Raw genomic sequence first — 19,793 nt, 5'->3', positions numbered from 1 at the left:
TCAACTACTGTACTGATGGTAAGTTCTTCAATTTGAACAGGTTACAAGCCAAGACCAAAGTGGAGGGAGTGTTGGTGTATGATTTTCTGTTTGCAGATGACTGTGCACTCAATGCAGCCTCTGAGGCTGAGATGCAACAAAGTATGGATCAATTCTCTGCTGCATGTGCTAATTTTGGCCTAATAATTAACACCAAAAAAACACAGGTGCTCCATCAGCCACCACCACATCATCCATGCGTGGAACCATCAGTTACCACAAATGGAGAAGTTTTGAATGCTGTGGATAAGTTTACTTACCTTGGTAGTATACTTTCCAGGGATGTACACATTAACAATGAGGTTGATGCACGCATTGCCAGAGCTAACTCAGTGTTTGGGAGGCTCCGAAGAAAAGTTTGGGAGAGAAGAAGTATTAGACTGACTACCAAACTGAAGGTCTACAGAGCCATTGTGCTGACTTCATTGTTGTATGCCTGTGAAACATGGACAGTCTACCAGTGCCATGCCAGGAAACTGAATTGCTTCCATCTGAACTGTCTTAGGAAGATTCTGAGGATCATCTGGCAGGATAAGGTACCAGACACTTAAGTCCTTGCTCGAACTGAACTGCCAAGCATTCAAGCAACTCTGATGGGCTGACCATGTTGTTCCAATGCAAAATGTATGCTTTCTGAAAAGACTATTTTATGGAGAACTTGAATGGGGCAGGCGATCACATGGTGGTCAGAAGAAGCAATACAAGGACACCCTTAAGGTCTCTCTCAAGAACTTTAGGTCTGATTGTGTGACATGGGAGACACTGGCACAGGACCGCTCAGCATGGCATACCCATATCAGAAAGGGTGCTGTGCTCTATGAGCAAAGCAGAATTGAGACACCACAAAGTAAATGTAGGATGTGCAAATTTGCAGTATCCACTCCAAATAATCACATGAACTATCTATGCCCAATCTGTGGTAGAGCACCCCGAGCTCTTATTGGTCTGATCAGCCACAGTTGGACACACTGAAACTTCACTTTATCGTGGTGATGTCATTTTGGTCTTTGAGAACAAAAGGCAACAACCATATAACAGAGTTCCATGTTGTTAGAGTTCCATACATTTTCCATATTACATGTCAATCCATAAATTTCAAGCTCAATTTCAATAAATAAAATTTTCAATTCAAATTTCAAGATTCAAGGCAATAAATAAAATCTAGTTTTCATGTAATTGAGTTTTCTCTTAAATATTTCTTTAAAGTGAGGTCTGTTATGGCTCTATAAAACTCCTAGCTATGCAGAGAAGCTAGAGTTCATCTTTAGTGAAGAAACATTATGTCAACAGATACCTTGATGGGCCATCAATAACAAATGAGTGTTTCACAGTTGTCCATATTTATTCACAACTCAAAAAAAAATCTAACAGCACTAACTAGGAAAAGTAGTGACAGAGTCATCAGAGGCTGAAACACAGGCAAAACTATAGCTGATTTTAAGATGCCGAAGGTGCTAAAGACCCTAGGAATGGGAAAAGCAGAATCTAAAGGCAAGGTTAGGCCTGTGGGCCACTAGGAGACAGAAGGGGGAGGTCAGGGAAGCGAGGAGGAAAGGAGGCTCTTCTCAGCCCTCCTGGCCTTCACTTCCTTATTAGACAGAGAACTTCCTGTGAGCAGGGATGATCTTTGGTCTATCTTTGTATCCCCAGCTCTTTGCACAGTGCTTGGCACGTAGTAGGGGCTTCGTACATGCTCTCCAGTTCATTTCATGGGGGACCTTTTCAAATCTGCCTCATCAAACATGAGCCCAGCAGAGTGAGCCAGGGTGACTTTCTTATAACAGAATAGTCATTGGATGCTTCCCAAGGGGATAGCTGAGGGCCCAGGCTGGAAGGCTGGCTCTTCCCAAGTCTCAGGGGCCTGGGCTGTCTCCATCAGGGTCTGAGGGGAGCTGGTGGTGGTTTGATTGGCCTGGCACAGGCTGCCTCCTGTTCTCCCTCAAGGGGTCAGGCTGCTTGCTCAGTGATCAGTGACAGGTGGTGGAAATAGCTGTGAGGGCAGGGCAGTGGAACAGGGTCACTGTTACACAGATTACAGTTATTCAGTTGTCTGTGGTTATTTTTCTCTTTGCAAAGAACAGAGACTAATTATATATGCAATGAATCATGAAAGGAGAGGGAAGGTTTCCCTCTTTCATTCTGGATTTCCCCTCACCTAGAGTGGACAGGGCCAAGTGTGGTAAATAGAGAAAGTTTAAATGGCCTGGTGTGTGTATGTGTACATGTGTGTTTACCTGTGTTTGTGTCCAAGTGCAAGTCTGTGTGTGTGAAGGGAGAGGAGTCAAACTGTATATCTGAAAATGACGGATATTAAAAATAAAAAGCAACAATGTTTTAAAAATAAAAATGAAAGCATCTGACTTTAAAGGGCTGACCAACACCCTGAGAATTTCAGAGAATATCTTCTCCCCCACCCCCCAAAAAAAAAAAGAAAAGCAAACAAGCGCGCCACTCCTTCCAGTTCATTACCCAAAGTCCAAGGGGTTCCATGTTCTGATGTTCAGGTACATTGTGGGAGGCTTCTCTCTTGTGACGTAGATGCTTGCTTGGGATCTGCCTACCTCCAAGGCTTTGCTATGGTTTGGTTTTGAGAAAAGACCCATTAGATGGGGGGAGGGAGAGGAGGCAGATTTTGGAAGGAGTTCATTTCAACATCCAAAGAAGAGGAGCCCAGAATTTCCAAAGATGCCAAACAAGGGCAGCTCCAGAAGAGCTTTGACAAGCCTTCTGATGAGACTATATTAAAGGTGGATCCAAATCCTAATCAAAAGGCTGAACCTAGACACTGACACCCCCCAACCCCAGGAGACGTAATCTTCACAAATGAAAGCATCATGGTCATTTCACTGAGAAGAGGCTGGAGTGGCGCTTGTCCATGACTTCTTTCCCAAACACAGTTCTCCAGAACCTCTGAGACTACCCATGGGAAGATCATTCACCCTGCAGCAAGACACGACTGGACAAGAAGGGCCTGAGACAAGCTGCTCATAAAGCCAAGACCTGATAGGAGGTGCCCCTTGGCCCCATGTCCTCTCTACACTTGAGCTCACATTTCTCTGGATTTTCCATATACATAGAGTATCATATACAATTCAGGGATGTCTTGCTAGCGTGTGGCCCTAAATTACTTAAGGCTGACCAGCTAGTTGCTACTTTGGTATTTTGATCTTGAGGGCTTGGGTCTCTGAGGTCTTTAGGGGGTCTCCATCTCTAGGTACTAATTTCTGATTTTTACCTTTGTAGATCTCTAAGTCTTTTGATGTCTAGGTCTTGAGGTCTTGATTTCTCAAGACATCCAGATCTATGTAAGTCTTCAGGGAGAATGTTCTAAGCCTAGGTTTCCAGAAAGTGACACTTAAGAGACTCAAGAATGAGCCTACTAGACAGATAGATCTGAAGATCTAGAGACCTAGAGAACTAAAGACTGAGACCTAGACACATGGAACACTTAGATCCCTACGATGGGAAACACTTAAAAACCTCAAGCTCTAGAGTACTAGAGACTGAAAGAGTACCCTGTGCCCTAGATCTGAGGGAGTTATAGAAATCTAGAGAAATAATGACTAAGACACAGAGACAGAGGCACCCAGAGGCCTATACTCTTTCCTACTTTTCCTCCTCAGTTTCCTGAGAACTGAAAACTCCACCTTCGTAGTGTCAGAGATGCTACGAAGGTGAAATGGACAGGCCTTGGTGAAAGAATGAATGGGGGGAAGGGGGCAAGAGAGAGTGAGGAGTCCAGAATGATTCCTAGGTTGGGAACCTGAGGACCTGGGAGGATGAGGGTTGTCTCTATAGTGATAAGGAAGGTGGGGTGGAGGAGGGGAAAGGTTGAGGGGAAAGATGGTGAGTTCTGTTTTAGACTTGTGGAGTTTCAGATGCCCACTGGACATCCAATTGGAGAGGTTTGGGAGGTGGATGGAGATGTGAGGAAGTCAGCAGGGAAGCTGGGGCAGGAAAGGGAGATGGGAGAATCCTCTGCCTCCAGAGAGATGGTCATTCAATCCAGGGGAGCTGAGGAGGGCCCTGTGTGAGGTAGGCTAGAGGGGGAGGAGCAGAAGGCCCAGGTGCAGGCCCTCTTTACCTTATGCCTAGACTATTGGCCTGCTGAAGGGTTTGCCTGTCTCAAGTCTTTCTTCATTTAGCCTCTAAAAGGATCTTCCTTAAACACAGGTCTGACCATGTCATCCCCCACCCAACCCCACCATAAACTCTACTGGCTCCCTACTGCCTCGAGGAGCAAATACAACATGCTCTGTTTTGTGTTCACACCTCACTCCTGGGACACACAGTCTTGGATCCAGTGATCCCGGGCTCCTCTTCCCTGACTACTAAGCTCTCTGGCTTCCTTCTTCATTCCAGTGCCTCCCTCATTTCCTATTTATTCTACATGGAGCTTGTGCTCATTTGTTTGCATGTTACCTCCCCCATTCGATCGTGAGCTGCTTTTGCCTTTCTTTGTATCTTCAGGACTTAGCACAGTGCCTGGAATATATGAGGTGCTTAATACATGCTTATCGACTACGTTTCTAAGGTGTATTAAATCAATCCCTATATTTACTTATCTTGGGTGTATGTTTTTGGAATTCAAGTTCTCTAAGTTTCTAGGTCTCTCCAACCATAAGCTTATAAATCTGGGTGTCTAAGACTCTATGGCGCAAAGTCTCTCCAATAAGATTTCAAGGTCATTCTGAGACTGGGTCTAAGTTTATAGGCTTCTCTGTTCCGGTCCATATCTCAAGTTACAAGTCTCTAGGCCTGGGTTTTTATTTCTCTAGGTCTACAGATATGGGTCTTGAGGTCTTGAAGACTCTAGATTTCCATCTCTATTTCTCTAGCTTTGGACACCCCTCTTAAGTCTCTCTATTTCTAAGTCTCTAGGGTTTCCCAGTGTCAGGTTATAATCATCTAGGGTTCTCCAAGTTTCTATGTCTCTAACACTCTCAGGCTTGGTCCATAGAACTCTGGTCTCTTAAGTCTACTCTAGAGTACTAGGCCTCAAAGTGGGGATGGGAAACTGAGCCTCGAGCAAATGCCATTAGTTTGCGGTGACCATCATTCAGTTTAGAGAACTAGCAGCAGTGGAGAGCAGAAAGGCCGCCGTCACTGGGCTTGCCCTAACAGTCTTCAAAAGACTTTAAGACAAAATTAGCCTTTGTTGTCTTTCTGCTTTTTGTTTTTCCCAGGATATCTTGAGAGAGATTGCTGAGAGGTCAAGCAACAGTTGAATTATTCTCTGGAAAATTGTGATGGTAGCCACTGAATCCTAGACCTGAGGTGGGGAACCTGTGACCTTGAGGCCACATGTGGCCCTTTAGGTCCTCAAGTGCAGCCCTGAGAGAGAATCCAAACTTCAAACCAAGAAATTATAAAACAAAACCAAAGGAATGAAAAAATGGAACATGATGTGAAATATCTTATTGGAAAAACAACTGACCTGGAAAATAGATCCAGGAGAGACAATTTAAAAAATATGGGACTACCTAAAAGCCATGATCAAAAAAGAGCCTAGACATCATCTTTCATGAAATTATCAAGGAAAACTGCCCTGAGATTCTAGAACCAGAGGGCAAAATAAATATTGAAAGAATCCACCGATCACCTCCTGAAAGAGACCCGAAAAGAGAAACTGATTAATGGAAAAAAACTAAACCCAACTTGAACGGCAAGGTGGAGCTGCAGTAGATAGAGCCCCACCCCCCACCCCCTCTCTAGAGGCAGGAAGACTCATGTTCCTGAGTTCAAATCAGGCCTCAGGCACTTCCTAGTTGTGACCCTGGGCAAGTCACTTTACTCAGTTTGCTTCAGTTTCCTCATCTGTAAAATCAGCTGGAGAAGGAAATGACAAAGCACTTCAGTATCTTTGCCAAGAAAACCCCAAATGGGGTCATGGTTGGACATGACTGAAAATGATTGAACATCAAAAATCACAAAATCTAAGGCACAATTCTCTGTTGTCTCTGTCACACGCATGTGCACACGCACACACACACCTCTCCCAGATTTAATATCTTCCACTCTACTCTTTATTTCACTGACTCCAATGTGGTCTCTTACTGCACTTCAGAAACCTGTCAACCAACAAAGCAAAAAAGGAAAAAAGAACTTATTATACATGTATATTATTATATAACATTATATATTATACATACACATACTGAGAAGCTCTCACAATGAAAATGGCACTTGCAAAAAGTTGTATTTTTTCCACTGCAGTTAAAAATTAATAAAAGTGTCAAACATTCCCTCAAATTTACTTTTTGTGTATTTGTTCTTTCCAATCGAGAGAGATCCCACTCACTGGTCTTTTTAATTTAAAAATGTAAATCAGGAACAAAAAAAGATTCAGAAGCCCAATGGACAGTTAATGTGACCAAAAAGGGATGTTGCTGCTTTCCTAATTGTCTATTTGGAATTTTCTTCATAAATCAAGACTATTATTTTTTAATTGGAAAGGAACAATCCTGCTTTTCCAGTTTGGCATCAGTAATGAGAAGGCATATAGGGGAGCTGATCCCCTTTATTGTTAGGCAGTTGTGGTTTTTACCAACATACTGATGTGCTACTTTTAAATAATGAAAGCTGGGATTGTTAATAACCAATGATAAATAAATTTTTAAAAAACAAAAAAGAATAAATTTTTAAAAATAACCAATGATTTGGGGAGATTCCAATTTCCCCCTTTTTCTTTTACCTTCATGAAAGACCATCTAGGTAGGGCATCCATTGTGGCTCTACTCAGGCATAAATTCTTTGAATAGATTGCCCAAGGGAGGTTGGGGGGGGGTGTGTGAAACTTAAGAACTAAATGATCTAATCAAAGTTCAGGTCCAGCCCCTCATTGTAATACTCATTCTCTCATTAAATATTAACCAATCAGAGTTGTGTGCCACCTTGGAGACTATGCCTCTTCCAAAACAACTGTCTTTGGGTTATGGATTTAATTGTTAAAAGACTGATGTAAATATGTAAGAAAAATCGGTAGCAGATTAGTAAATGAGTTAGGGTATCAGTATTTTTGAGATTTCAAGATTTAGCCTCATAGTTAGGTGGTCAAAGTGCAGTGATTTGACTTCAGTTAAGAACAAGAAATTGCAAAGGAAAAGATTTTTAGAAATCAGGCTGTAACCAGCTTTAGTCTAAGAGTAAGGTTAGATGGTCATGTTAAAGGTTAATCATGTTCACCCACCTCTCAGGATAAATCTGTAGGAAGCCTTTATTAAATCTAACACTACACAAATATTGGATATGGTCAAATTATTAGTTGTTATGATCTGGGATTATTATATTAAAATCTTAAATGTTTCCTTGTACTGTTCAATTATTCAATTGTTATTTAATTCAACTATTTTAATTTACTCCCTCTGTGAAAGCTCTTGAAGGTTTCTGCCACAGAAAGTGGTATGCCCGACGAGCATTAAATCAAATACTTTAGGTCTCTGCCTTTTGTTCAATTTAAAATCTAATAATATTTTATCCTAGCACACTTTAAGCTAACTTAATGATAGATAACAGGTGTGATTTCAAACGGTTTATAAAACTTTACATGTACTTTCTAGAATATGCAGCTTGAAATTCCCAGAAGGATGGGAATTGGAAGCTGGAATGCTCAGGGAGGCCCTTTATCTGATAAGTCTCAAAGAAAGGTAAAGGAAGGCAGGGAATTGAGAACTGAAGTAGAGGAAAAGGTTATATGGAACTGCAAACTGTCACTATGTGTCTTTAAAAAAAAGGAAACATAAATCTATGGATAATATTTTTTTGCTTTTGAAGTGTTAAGAGTATTGGGCCTTGAATATTAGCATTAGTGATTATAAATCCAAATTTGATTTAAGCCAAAATCTGTTCTGAAGGAAATAAGGACGGGGTCTGAGTGTGTCTTCCTATCAGGATAATTGTGGTAAATCAGAGTCTAACATGAGACACCTGTTATTTGGCATGAAGATGTTTACTAGCTGTGTGGCCCCAAGCCAAGTTATTTTCTGTCTATTGACCTCAGTTCACTGGTTAGTAAGAGAATCATAATTAGCACTCACCTCCCAGGGTCGTTGTGAGGATTCAAAGGTTGTGAAAAGCTCAACACAGTGCTTGACACGTGAATGTTAATTGTTTTGATTATTTCTTTAATTGGATGTAATTGTTGCATACTTGCTAACTTTCCATGGGTTTTTCGATGGCATCAGTACGCACTGCCAGTGATGATGAGATGAATGGCCTTGTTTCTGTGGAAGGTGATCTGGAAGCTCGTTCACCTGAACAGAGGCCGCCTAACTGGGAGTGAGGCTTGTTTCAAGTCTGAAATGCATGATCCTATTTAGGGTGTTGTTATGTTTCTCAATTTTCTTATACTGCGTCATCTGGCAAACAATCGGCAAGTTCTCTCATAATCAAGATGTCGTTAGATTAAAAATTGTACTATTAAAAGAAAAAAAAGGTTTCGGAAGCTGTTAGATCATTTTATCAGCCCTGCTGAGCATGTGTTATAATATTCTTGTTAACCTAAAAGTTTGGTTAAAGTAGAGACAACAGGCTAAATGCATACATTTTATGATTTAATTAATTAAACAATTCCTTTAAACATAACAGTAATCGTAGCACTATGGAGTCAGACATTATCTGACTACCGATACAAAGAATTGGGCAGCCTTAAATCTATTTTAGGACAAAGAAGTGTTCTGTGTCCTTCAGATTTATGGTCTCCATATGTGACTAACTAGACCATTAGAAAGGAATTTCTTAATTGCATAGATTGTAAATACAATAAGATAAAATTTGGTAAAGTTTCAAATAGAAATTATGACCTAAGATGTCTGTATTTTCTTTACCATTAACATGCCATAACATAGTATATGTCTACAAATATTAAGATATGGAAAACGTCTCATTATTCAAGATAGTGTCTTAGGTTAAAGGTCTCTTAAGGAATGTTAAGTCAGCCCTGGCAGGCTTTTGTTGACATAGGAAGAGGCATTCTCTGAGTTTGCTTCAGAGAGAACAAAGAGATTATTCCAAAATTTTATATTAAACATTATCATTCCCTCCTTTTGGTCAAAGGCAAGCCAAAGGCTTTGCCTGTAGACCAACAAAGATATGAAAAAAACCTCTAAATAACCAGTAGTGTGAGAGTTACTCTTCATGCAAGTCTGGTCCAGGCTCATGGGAAAGCTGTCTATGTCTGATGGCATCTTCTTCAGGCCTCTTCAAAATTGCAGGGCATGGTCCACTCAGGAGCAGGGGCAATGGAAGTGACAGATGGATCCAAGAGTTCATACAGAAAACCTCACAGGGTCTTCCAAAAAACATATGATTTGATAACTGAGATGAAACAGTACCACATAGTTAACATGGATAAAGGCACATAGAAATAGTTCAGTTTCCCAGCCACGCAGGGCTAGGTTCAAACAACACAGTGAAGTTTCTCACAGTTCACAAAATTGCATTTTTACATTAAGTCAGGTACAGATTAAAACTTAGATGACTCACAATAGACTAGTTTTGAAAGGGAGATTTACATGTCACCAATATAAACAAGAAAATTAAACATGAACCATACAAATCAATGCAATCATTATTTCAACGTTAATTAACATTAAGTTCCTGGTATCCCAGTAATCCATTCTTAATTTTCATTCAAACATCACTTTTTGAATCCTAGATTTCTCATGTAGTTACCTGATGTCTAGATATCCTTTCTTTGACAACAGGTTTTATTCCTGGGACAGTTCACAAAGGGAGTTCCGCTTCTCTGGTTCAGATGTAGAAGTTCCCAGATACTTCTGACAATATACATTAGTACAATCACTTAAAATTTGTTCTCTATAATTTCAGAAAGTTTCCGTTTATTATTTGCTGCTTCTGTCCTTACCTAAATCTTGTATCTGAAATAAGAATCTTTTAAATGTGAGGGTCCAACTGTAAAATGAACTCATCTGCTCTTTAAGTTATTGGACAGATATTTTAACAAAGAAGAAATAATTTACCACTATCTTACACAGCAGCATCTAATTCTTACTCAAAATCTGCTACCCTATTAGACATCTATCACCTTCCATGTCTGTCTTCTTATCTGATCTAATGATTTCCATGATGTTATCTCCATAGTTTGATGGAATTCTGTCTTTGTTTCACCAGTTTGTTATTCTTCCCTAATTATACTCACTCTGGAAGAATGAGATACTTCAGGAATTAAATCTTTTACATATAAGTTCAAACGCAAATTTTAACTCTGACTTAGGCCACAGAATGACTACAAATTCAGATCAAAACAGCAAGATCTCTTCTGCTTTACAGCTTAATTTAACAGTAAATTATTTTGAAATTTTAGTAGACCTAAAAATCACACATGATTTTTCAAAACATTTTTTCTAAAAGTATTTCCCTTCTTTAAAAACAGTTTAAAATTTATCTTGATGTTTACTAAACTTTTATGAAGAAAATTATTTGAAAACCTTTAAAATGATCAATATTGCTTTCTTTTTTCCTTAAGCAAAAATAAACCTTCAAAATTGGAATTCATTAAAGCTGAGTTGTTACAAAAATGTCCTTAAGTACCATGAATTCCCAAAGCATTATAATAAACTGAATTATTAATTATTGCAGAATTCCTAGATATCACAAAATGCTTTAGTCAAAAAGGTGTCATAATGGAATCTCACAATGGTAACAGTAAGAGACTGACTCACAGAAAAACACTACTGCTTTTTAAAATCCTTTTAAACAGTGGCAACATCTTAAGGTGACTCTTAAGTAGATTACATAAAATTCGGCACATGTTCTGATTTCAGATAAAAATAATATTAGCTTTCCCAGTAAGATTACACAAAAGGGCTCATATGTTTTGCTGGTCACTTGCTACTGACCACAAAAATTTGCTATAGAAGGAAAAAGCAGGGACATGTGACATGCCAAATATGACAGGATAAAACATCCTTGACTCTGTTTGAATTCAGATAAGAGTGAAATTCTCCAATCATGCAGTATCTGTTTCATAGCCAGACTCAGGAATAGTCAGGTGGGAAGCATTCCTTTTTAAAGGAACACAACAGGGAAACTGAGCCAGGGAGATCCCATCCTAGATTGAGTCTAGAATTGTCCCCTCAGTGTTTCCATTCCAGATACACACTTTACCTGTTAACAGTACAGGATCACATTCCTTCTGAGCAGCTTGTGGCATTTCTCTCAGATACTGATTTAATGCAGACAACTATACCCAAATTCAAACTCAAAACCAAAAATAGTTATGGTCTCAAATGCCTTTTTACCTTAAACAGCAAGTCTCACTAATCACAGCTTAGAGCCAGATGCAGTTATTTCCAGTCTCATGGAGTTACAATAAGCAATAAAGATGATTTACCAGGACTCACATACATAAGGGATTCCATTTAAGATCTTTCCTTGTCAAAGTTAAAATCTGTCCTGATGTAAAAAGCCAATTGTTAAAAATCCTTTCTATTTATTACAACTTCTGAGCAAGTCATATTCATTGTTTAGAATTTGCATAAACTAAGTTTCTTTCCTAAGACTGATGATTTTGCCCACACGAATGGGAGGATTGTTCTGAATGGACACAAGGAATTTAAATAAAAGTTTTCATTCCATTCCCTCCTTTCCATACACAGTAATCACTTAACAATTTTAGGTTTCAGCATTAAAACGGCAATCCCAAATAATTTAGTTAACAATCCTACAACTTCCTAGAAGACAGTCAAATTGTTTAGCTTTAACTTTTTTTAACAGACATACCTGGTTTTCTGAATGGCAATTACAAAACATTATAAGACAAGGTTAGCAGGACTGATAAAGTAACAAAACTGGTTTACACAATTTTCCCAACATCTTTTTAGTTTCAACAAAACTCAGATTAAAAATTTCTTTGTCTAACACCATTTCTGGATTACAGTGGCCATTCAATTTTTTACAGTCTAAGAGAAATTCAGAAATACAATCTTAGAAATACAGTGTTAACACAACAATAACTTCAGATGGTATTATTTGCATTTCTAGAAATTATTGATCTTATTACTTTTAGTAATTAAAACCACTTCGAAGTTAACAATTCCATTAGAGAGAGATAACAATATTGTATGTAACATATACCAGTCATTATGTTAGGCATTTTACAATCATTTTATCAATTTGATCCCATAACAACAACCATAACCGTTTTTAATTCTACAAATCAGAAAATAGGTCAAACAGAGACAAAATACTTTTTTCTTTTTTGCAACTGGAACAGGGAAGTGAAACTTACCAAGAGCAGAGAAGCTGGTGTCCCAGCGGTGGTGATTTTTGCAGGCAGAGACTAGGGAATGCTCGCCACAGGCCTGATTCATCCACCTCTCCCTCCTCCCACAGCAGCAGAATTTATTGAGCCTAAGGCAGTATGCAGCTGCTGGGACAGGGTGGGCAGAATGTATAGGACCTACGTGACATTTCCAAGCTTTACCTAGGAAGGTGGGCTAAAAGGTTACCCAAGGGCACAGAACTGCCAGAATTACTGCCAGTCTATGAATTGTTGCCCCTATACACTTCTTCTATATTCTCCTCTCTATAATTACATCTGGGATGAGAAGGGTTGTGGTTGCTAAAGGATCCCTGTTCTGAGATACTCCCTTAACTCTGAGAAGGAGTAGGGAATGTTAGGTGATTGAGATTAGCAAGGTGAATTTCTAGGGCTATCCACAATCTTAAGAGTTATTTTTCTTTTTCCAGTAATTTCAAATGATCAGTTCCTGAAATTTTTTTTATGATTAATCTCACAACATACAAATCTGCTAAAATGATTTTACCTCAGATGATCCAACTTTCCATTGTAATTCCAGGTTGGTCAGACCGGAACAACAAGGAAAGGTCTTAAAGTTTTGTTTGTTTATTTCCCTAGCTGCAGCCCTTGAAGTCTGGCTGCTTGCATTTAAATCTTACAAGATAACAGCCTCATTCACAGCATACATGATAATGGACAGAGACGCACACTGACAGACAAAGTGATGACAGGACAAATACAACTGGAGCTCACAAAAAACAACCCAGAGAGAGGGCAATCTAATTGCGCTTGTTAGAAATCCCCATCATGAATTGGCTATTATTATTCCGAGAAAAAGGGGCTGTAAGAATTCAAGGTCTGACAATAAAGGTGGATCCCGCAGCCTTTGCTCAGAGCACCCCTGCGGTTGTTGGCGGGGGAGCCTTGGTGCCCCGAAGTTTCTGACTATCTTAAAGAAATGGGCCCCATGGGAAGAGGTTCAGGCCTCTAGTTCTTAGGAGGATTGTAACTGTCCTCTTTAAGACCAGAATCCTTAAGGGAAAGCTGAGAGGCGGAATGAGGAGGCAACAGAGGCTTGAACAGACGCTGCCTTCCTCAGGGCTAACGTGAGGGGGGAAAGAGAGCGGTTAGGTGCCCTCGACTTTCCCAGATCAGAGGCCTTCAAGAGGAGGGGGAGGGAGGGAAGGGAAGGGGCAAGGAATAGGGTAGAGGGAGTGAAGAGAAGGACGGACTGGAGCCCTTGAAGAAGAAAGGATTTTTGCCAGTACTAGGCTAGTGCTGAAGCAGCTCCACGAGCCTTAAAGGGAAAGAGGCTTGTCTTTTGTTCTCGCTCAATCATGACAGCAAGCCCAAGATGAAACATTCCCACTGCTGGCTAGTTGTTTTGTTGGCCTTTAAACTTAATTTGGCTGTAAGATAAAGTAACTTTGACTGGTCCAAAAGAGCCCTGTTGTGGCCAACATAATTTAGGGCTATCTTTAGTTAATTGACACTAGTGCTAGCAATACTTGTACTAATTTTCCTGAGATGGATCATCAGAGGAGACCTTAGCAATACAGAGCGAATTAACGTGAATTGGTCTCCAGTCCCAGAGTTATTTTAAAGGGAATTTAAAGTAGGAATCCTTTGGAAGCTGGGAAATAGAAGGACTTACCTCAACTCTGTCAAGGCCCAGGACTCTAGGAAAAATGGATCCTATCGCCGCCAGAGTCCTGGTGTTGGTGAAATGAGGAAATGTCTGTCCTGTTCCTCAGTTCCAATCCATGTTTGGGCGCCATAACTGTTAAACCTGAAAGTTTGGTTAAAGTAGAGGCAACAAGCTAAATGCATACATTTTATGATTTAATTAATTAAACAATTCCCTTAAAGATAACAGTAATCATATCACTATGGAGTCAGACATTATCTGACTACCGATACAAAGAGTTGGGCAGCCTTAAATCCGTTTTAGGACAAAGAAGTATTCTGTGTCCTTCAGATTTATGGTCTCCATAAGTGACTAACTAGACCATTAGAAAGGAATTTCTTAATTGCATAGATTGTAAATACAATAAGATAAAATTTGATAAAGTTTCAAATAGAAATTACTACCTAAGATGTCTGTATTTTCTTTACCATTAACATGCCAGAACATAGTATATGTCTACAAATATTAAGATATGGAAAACGTCTCATTATTCAAGATAGTGTCTTAGGTTAAAGGTCTCTTAAGGAATGTTAAGTCAGCCCTGGCAGGCTTTTGTTGACACAGGAAGAGGCATTCTCTGAGTTTGCTTCAGAGACAACAAAGAGATTATTCCAAAATTTTATATTAAATATTATCATTCTGAAGCAATGTAATTAAGAATTTAAACTTCCAGGTTTGCCTATATTTTAGAGGAAGGTTCACCTAAAGTGATTTGGCTCTCACTTATGAAAATGATGAGATTGTTAACGAAATTATTTGGAGTTACTGCTATAATGTTAAAACCTATCCAGTATTTACATTTACACAGGTATTTTAAAAGAAAAATTGATAACTGTACAAAGAGCTTGTAAAATCTCCTTTGTAAACTTATGAGAATCCTTGGAACCATCTAGTCATGAATTCTAATCAATCCTGTGCAAGTTTTGTCTTGTGGGATTCCTACTGAGTAAACAGAAATCCTTGGATAAAATGGGTATGTGTGTATGTGTATAATTTTCAAGCCTGCTTATAATGTAGAGTGAGTTTCACCTAATGTTTTGTGTGTGTGTGTGTGTGTGTGTGTGTGTGTGTGTGTGTGTGTGCACCCATGCATGGACATAAATTAATCTGGAGGTTTACAATAATTGGCCAGTGCTGTTTTTCTACAGATTTAAGTGAACTGTCACATATTCAGTATCTATGTGGGATTCCAGAATGTAATTATTTTTCGTGATTTCTCGTGACATAATTTAAGACAAAGGGAAGAAAAGGATTTTGAGTAGAATTTTAAAGGTCTGGTAAACTTTTTTACTATGATAAGGCTAAGTGAACTGCGTATATGTAAATACCTTTTTAACTAGAGGACAGTGGTACCTAAGAATTTGTGATGATTAGGAATTTATTTTGTTTTTAAGCCTTTGGAATTTATTTATGGTACTTAAAGACAATTTATACCAACTTAGTTTGATAGATTTCAATTTTAAAGATTTCTTTTTGCTTTAAGATTAAATATGAGATATCTGTAAGTTTAGATGTTTCCAACTAATTTACTTCATTAAAGTTTAATGATCATCTTTTTAACATCAGAATAAAATTTAAGCTGTTTTTAAGAAAGGGAAATACTTTTAGAAGGAATATTTAAGTAAAAAAAAATCTTTTGTAAAAAAAAAAAACCTTTGGGTGATTTTTAGGTCTACTAAATTTTATTTGTAAGCCAATTTAGTGCAATAATTTGGTAGTATTAAAAACAATTGTGTCTAGACCTGCTGTGATTAGTCAGACTTTATTGTTTGAGGAGAAAGCTTTTTTGGGGGCCCTGAATATTCTTTTTGGAGTTTCCTTCTTAGGTCTGTTATGTCCTTAGACCATCCTTAAATGGATGCTTAAAAAAAAAGTAAGCAGTCAGTAGCTCAATGGAAGTAACATCTGAGATCTAAAGGTTAGTGAACATCTGTTCCTGGAAATAAGGAAGTTACTTGGAGAAAGCTAAGAATGGATTCTCCTAACTCATTTTCCCATACAAGAAATCTGTCCACCTGGCTGCATATGCCAGGCTACTTATGTTGGTACAGACCTTGATATTATTACCATGTCCCTGCTTATAACTCTCATACCAAATTTCTATTATTAGGGTAGATAAACAGTGGAAGTTTGTTATTGCAAAACTGAATCTATTAATTATTAGATTAATAATGAGGCATCTGAATTACTGTAATAAGCTGCAAGTGGGAAAATCTTGCTATTTTGATCTGAATTTATTGTCATTCCATGGCCTAAGCAATTGCACTGAGCCAGGCTTAAAGTCAGCCAGGTATGATATTTTCCATTCAAGAGGAAATGTCATACTGGGGAAACTAAGTCAGGAGAATCCTATCTTAGCCCATGCCAAGAGTCGTTCTTCCAACATTTCTCTTGAGAACTTCTCCTGCAGTTCATGGATGCAGGTCCTCCTGTAGAGAAGCAGAAGTAGACAAACCTACATGAGCCAGGGCTACCGAAACAATCATCGACTGAGTAAAAGTAAAGGAAAATAATGAAATGAGATCCTCACACTTTGCTGATGTAGCAAAATGATGTAGCCTTTAGAGGAAACTTCAGAAAACATAAGTTCACTGACAAATCAGAAAAGAGAGATTTAATAAATTGAGCGTCTCATTTTTGAAAAAATGAATAAAAAACTGAACTATCTCAAAAGAAGAACAAAAGTAGCAACCTTGAAAACTGGAGAATAGATAAAAATGGAAAACCCAAAATGATAATGATAGATATGATAAACCTACAGAAGAACCAAATGGGCTTTTTTATTTCCCCAAAAGAATGTCAAAAGCAACAAACCTTAGTTAATCTGTTCAAAAATGAAGAGACAGAGAGATGGGAAGTGACCTGAATAAAAAATGAGCACGTGAGCTCACTGCTCCCTCTCTAGTTCATCTTCAGCTGCTTCTTGGACATCTTGAAGGGGATGTCCCCTAAACAGAACTCTTCAGAGTTCCTTCTCAAAGCTCAGTTCCTCCTGCTACCTTTCTTATTACTGTTAAGGACATCATTGTCCTTCCCATCACTGAAGCTCACAATGCAGGGGTCCATCCTCAACTCCTCACTTTCACTCACCACCCACGCCTCCATAGCCAATCTGTTCTCAAGACCTGTTCGTTCTATCTTCACAAAATCTCTCCCATACATATCTTTCTCTCTTCTGACACAGTCACAACCCTAGCAAGGTCCTTATCACCTCTCACCTGGATCACTGCAATAGCCACCTAACTGGTCTTCCTGCTCCAAGTCTCTTTCCATTCTGCTCAATCCTCCACTCAGCTGCCAAGGTGACACCCCACTCTATATCCTACCCCACATCTCCCTAAATGAACTTCAGTGACTTCCTAGGACCTCCAGGATGAAATATATACTCCTATGTCTGGCATTCAAGGCTCTTCATAGCCTTGCTGTTTCCTACCTTTTCCATGTTCTTTACACCATTTCCCCCACTCCACATATTTTATGATCCTGTCTCCATGCCTTTGAGCTGCCATACCTGTAATGCTGTGTCTCTCACTTTCATGTCCTTCAAGACTCAGCCTCCTCCACTGCTCAATGTTACCCTTTTTGATCACCTTCATCTACTTTGTATCTTATACCTTTAATCTTCTATATACCTTCTATTTGCACATTGTTTCTCACAGTAGACTGGGAGCTCCTCAAGGAAAGGGACCCTGTCTTTTGCTTTTCTGTCTATCTCCTGTACTTAGCCCAGTGCCTGGCACACAGTAGGTCCTTAATGAATGCATGCTGACTCTTCATTCTCTTCATAATGTGAGGCTTTGGACTTGGAGGAGGGAGGCGCTCCTCCCCAGCCTGCTGCTGGTGGCAAGGAGAGCTCAGGGCCCTGGCTTCTCTGAGCAGCTCTGATAGGGTTGTTTTCAGGCTTCCCAGCTATTTTGTGTCCAGGTGGCAGGAGAAGAGGCTCTGGTAACCAGCCGCTGGGAGATGTGGGAAGAAAAGGGAAGGAAAGATGGCAGTTCATCAGTCTCACAAAGTTTTTCTTCTTTTCTTGTTTTATGTCTTAGCTTCCAGGGAGGCATAATAGAGGTACAGCTGTTTCACACGTCATGTCTCAGTCAACGCACACTTAGGAATTTTGTACTACTCTGCGTGCTTTTTTTGTAGTAGACAAGATAAATAGCTGTCCTGTACCTAGAAAACAAAAGGAAAAAGGTGCGAGAGAGAAAATAATTATTATCAATATCTATTTTTAAAGGAAATGGATGATTACCCACAAAAGTGCACATTAACCAAATTATCAGGACAAGAAGGAAAGATCTTCACTCTTTATCTCAATCTCAGAGACTGAAAATGAAAAAGCCATGAAAGAACTAAGTAAACTAACAACTAAGAACCAACCAAAGAACTGACCCAGGGGGAAGGCCCCCATCCAAGTCTAGAAAGATTCACAACTGAATCCCACCTGCCACCAAACCAAAAGGAAAGCACCCAGCCCATCTCCATTTATGGGAAAACAATGCTCCTGATGCTGGAATTGTGCAGAAATGAAGCAGAGACACTGACCAAAGTCACTGATTCAAAACTCTGCAATAAAATCCAACAGAGAAAAGCAATCATAACAGGGCTATCGCTATGTCAATGCCAAACAGGATTCGACAAGGACCAAGTTGGAGTCACACCAGAGACTCAAGGTTGATGTGATATTCAGAAAGCAATGGACACAACTATATGAAAAGAAAAGAAATGCCCCATACGCCAATGTCTCAGCACGTAGGCACCCCACAAAATGAATGGAGACCCTCCCCCCCCCAAAACTCTCACTGTCACACTGACATTCAAGGAAAGGCAGGAATCCATGGACCCAGAGTCCCTTGCTTCTTGAGTCCTCACTGCCTTCCTTCTATTCATTTAGACCATATTCAATGCAGCTTTGGAGAGTGCCAGCTCCCTGTTTATTCATACTGAGCCTAGTGCCCACTAATCCTTGGAGCTCTTTGGTAGTCCCCCTGATATGTCTCCAAATTTCTCCTTTCCGAACATGTGCATGACTTTCCGTTAAGCCCTATTACAGTGCGTACACTTCAGCTTCATCTCAGTTCCAGTGCTGTCATACTCTCTGTGATTCTCCTGCTCTCCCTCCACCCTTTGCACCATCTTTCCATGCATGGCCCCAGTGATGGCGGCCATCATTCAGCTGGCCCATCTTTGGGGGCTCGCAGTCAAGGCCAGCAAACAGCAGGTGTCCCTGTAGTTTCTTTGTGGCCAGCTGCTTCTGGATTCCTGTGCGCCTTCCCCTCTTCTTCCTCCTCCTGGATGTCACCAATGGCTCTTTCTCCCTCATTCTATGCTGCTCCTCCCAGGATGAATCCAAGAAAGGATGCCCCTCTTAGAGAGCTTCCCCAGGGCACCAATCCTGCCTTTTCCCTTTAGTGGTTGCATCACAATCATCCACCTCCACCCTCTTGATGGAGGCAGGTAAGGAATTCCCTCTGCTTCAACATTACTTTTCTTCATCATTTTCTTTTTGAAAACCCTTTTAAAAATGTTTTCAAAAAACACTTCATTCTCTCTGATACCTTCAAAATAAAAAATATTCTTCTATAAGAGAGGGGTCAGTGTCCATTTTAGACATACACACATTACCTGGCAGTGACAGAAATATAAACACAAGGCCACAACAAAACTCCTATGGTCCTGTTTATTTGGGGTAGCCCACAGATGGGCTTAAGCTCTGAGAAGCAAGGACAAGGAAATTCTCCCTCCTGTGACACTTGGCCACTCACCCTTGGATGCAAAGGTGCTTGGGCCCTACTTGGCAGGAGTTAG

The 19,793-nt window shown here is 39.7% G+C and overlaps 1 protein-coding gene across 16 annotated transcripts in view; it reads right to left on the bottom strand.

Annotated features, from left to right (window-relative positions):
* Positions 1 to 1,362: 1,362 nt before the first annotated feature.
* Positions 1,363 to 19,793, bottom strand: part of LOC140516224 (uncharacterized) — a 37,870-nt gene continuing 19,439 nt past the window's right edge. For 2 of the 16 annotated variants that reach the window (XR_011971319.1, XR_011971320.1), the window contains exons 3-5: positions 17,500 to 18,158; positions 16,519 to 16,579; positions 8,579 to 16,417 (exon numbers count right to left, since the gene is read on the bottom strand). Coding sequence is in view for 1 of the 16 variants with exons in the window: in XM_072627258.1 (XP_072483359.1) it covers positions 18,094 to 18,158 (65 nt within the window). In the remaining 15 variants the exon portion in view is untranslated. The other 14 variants (XR_011971330.1, XR_011971333.1, XR_011971329.1 and 11 more) reach the window with 14 other exon arrangements.

This window comes from Notamacropus eugenii, chromosome X, assembly GCF_028372415.1.
Source record: "Notamacropus eugenii isolate mMacEug1 chromosome X, mMacEug1.pri_v2, whole genome shotgun sequence".
Classification (NCBI taxonomy): domain Eukaryota; kingdom Metazoa; phylum Chordata; class Mammalia; order Diprotodontia; family Macropodidae; genus Notamacropus; species Notamacropus eugenii.
Note: the sequence above shows the minus strand (reverse complement) of the source record. Positions and strands in the feature narration are given on the sequence as shown.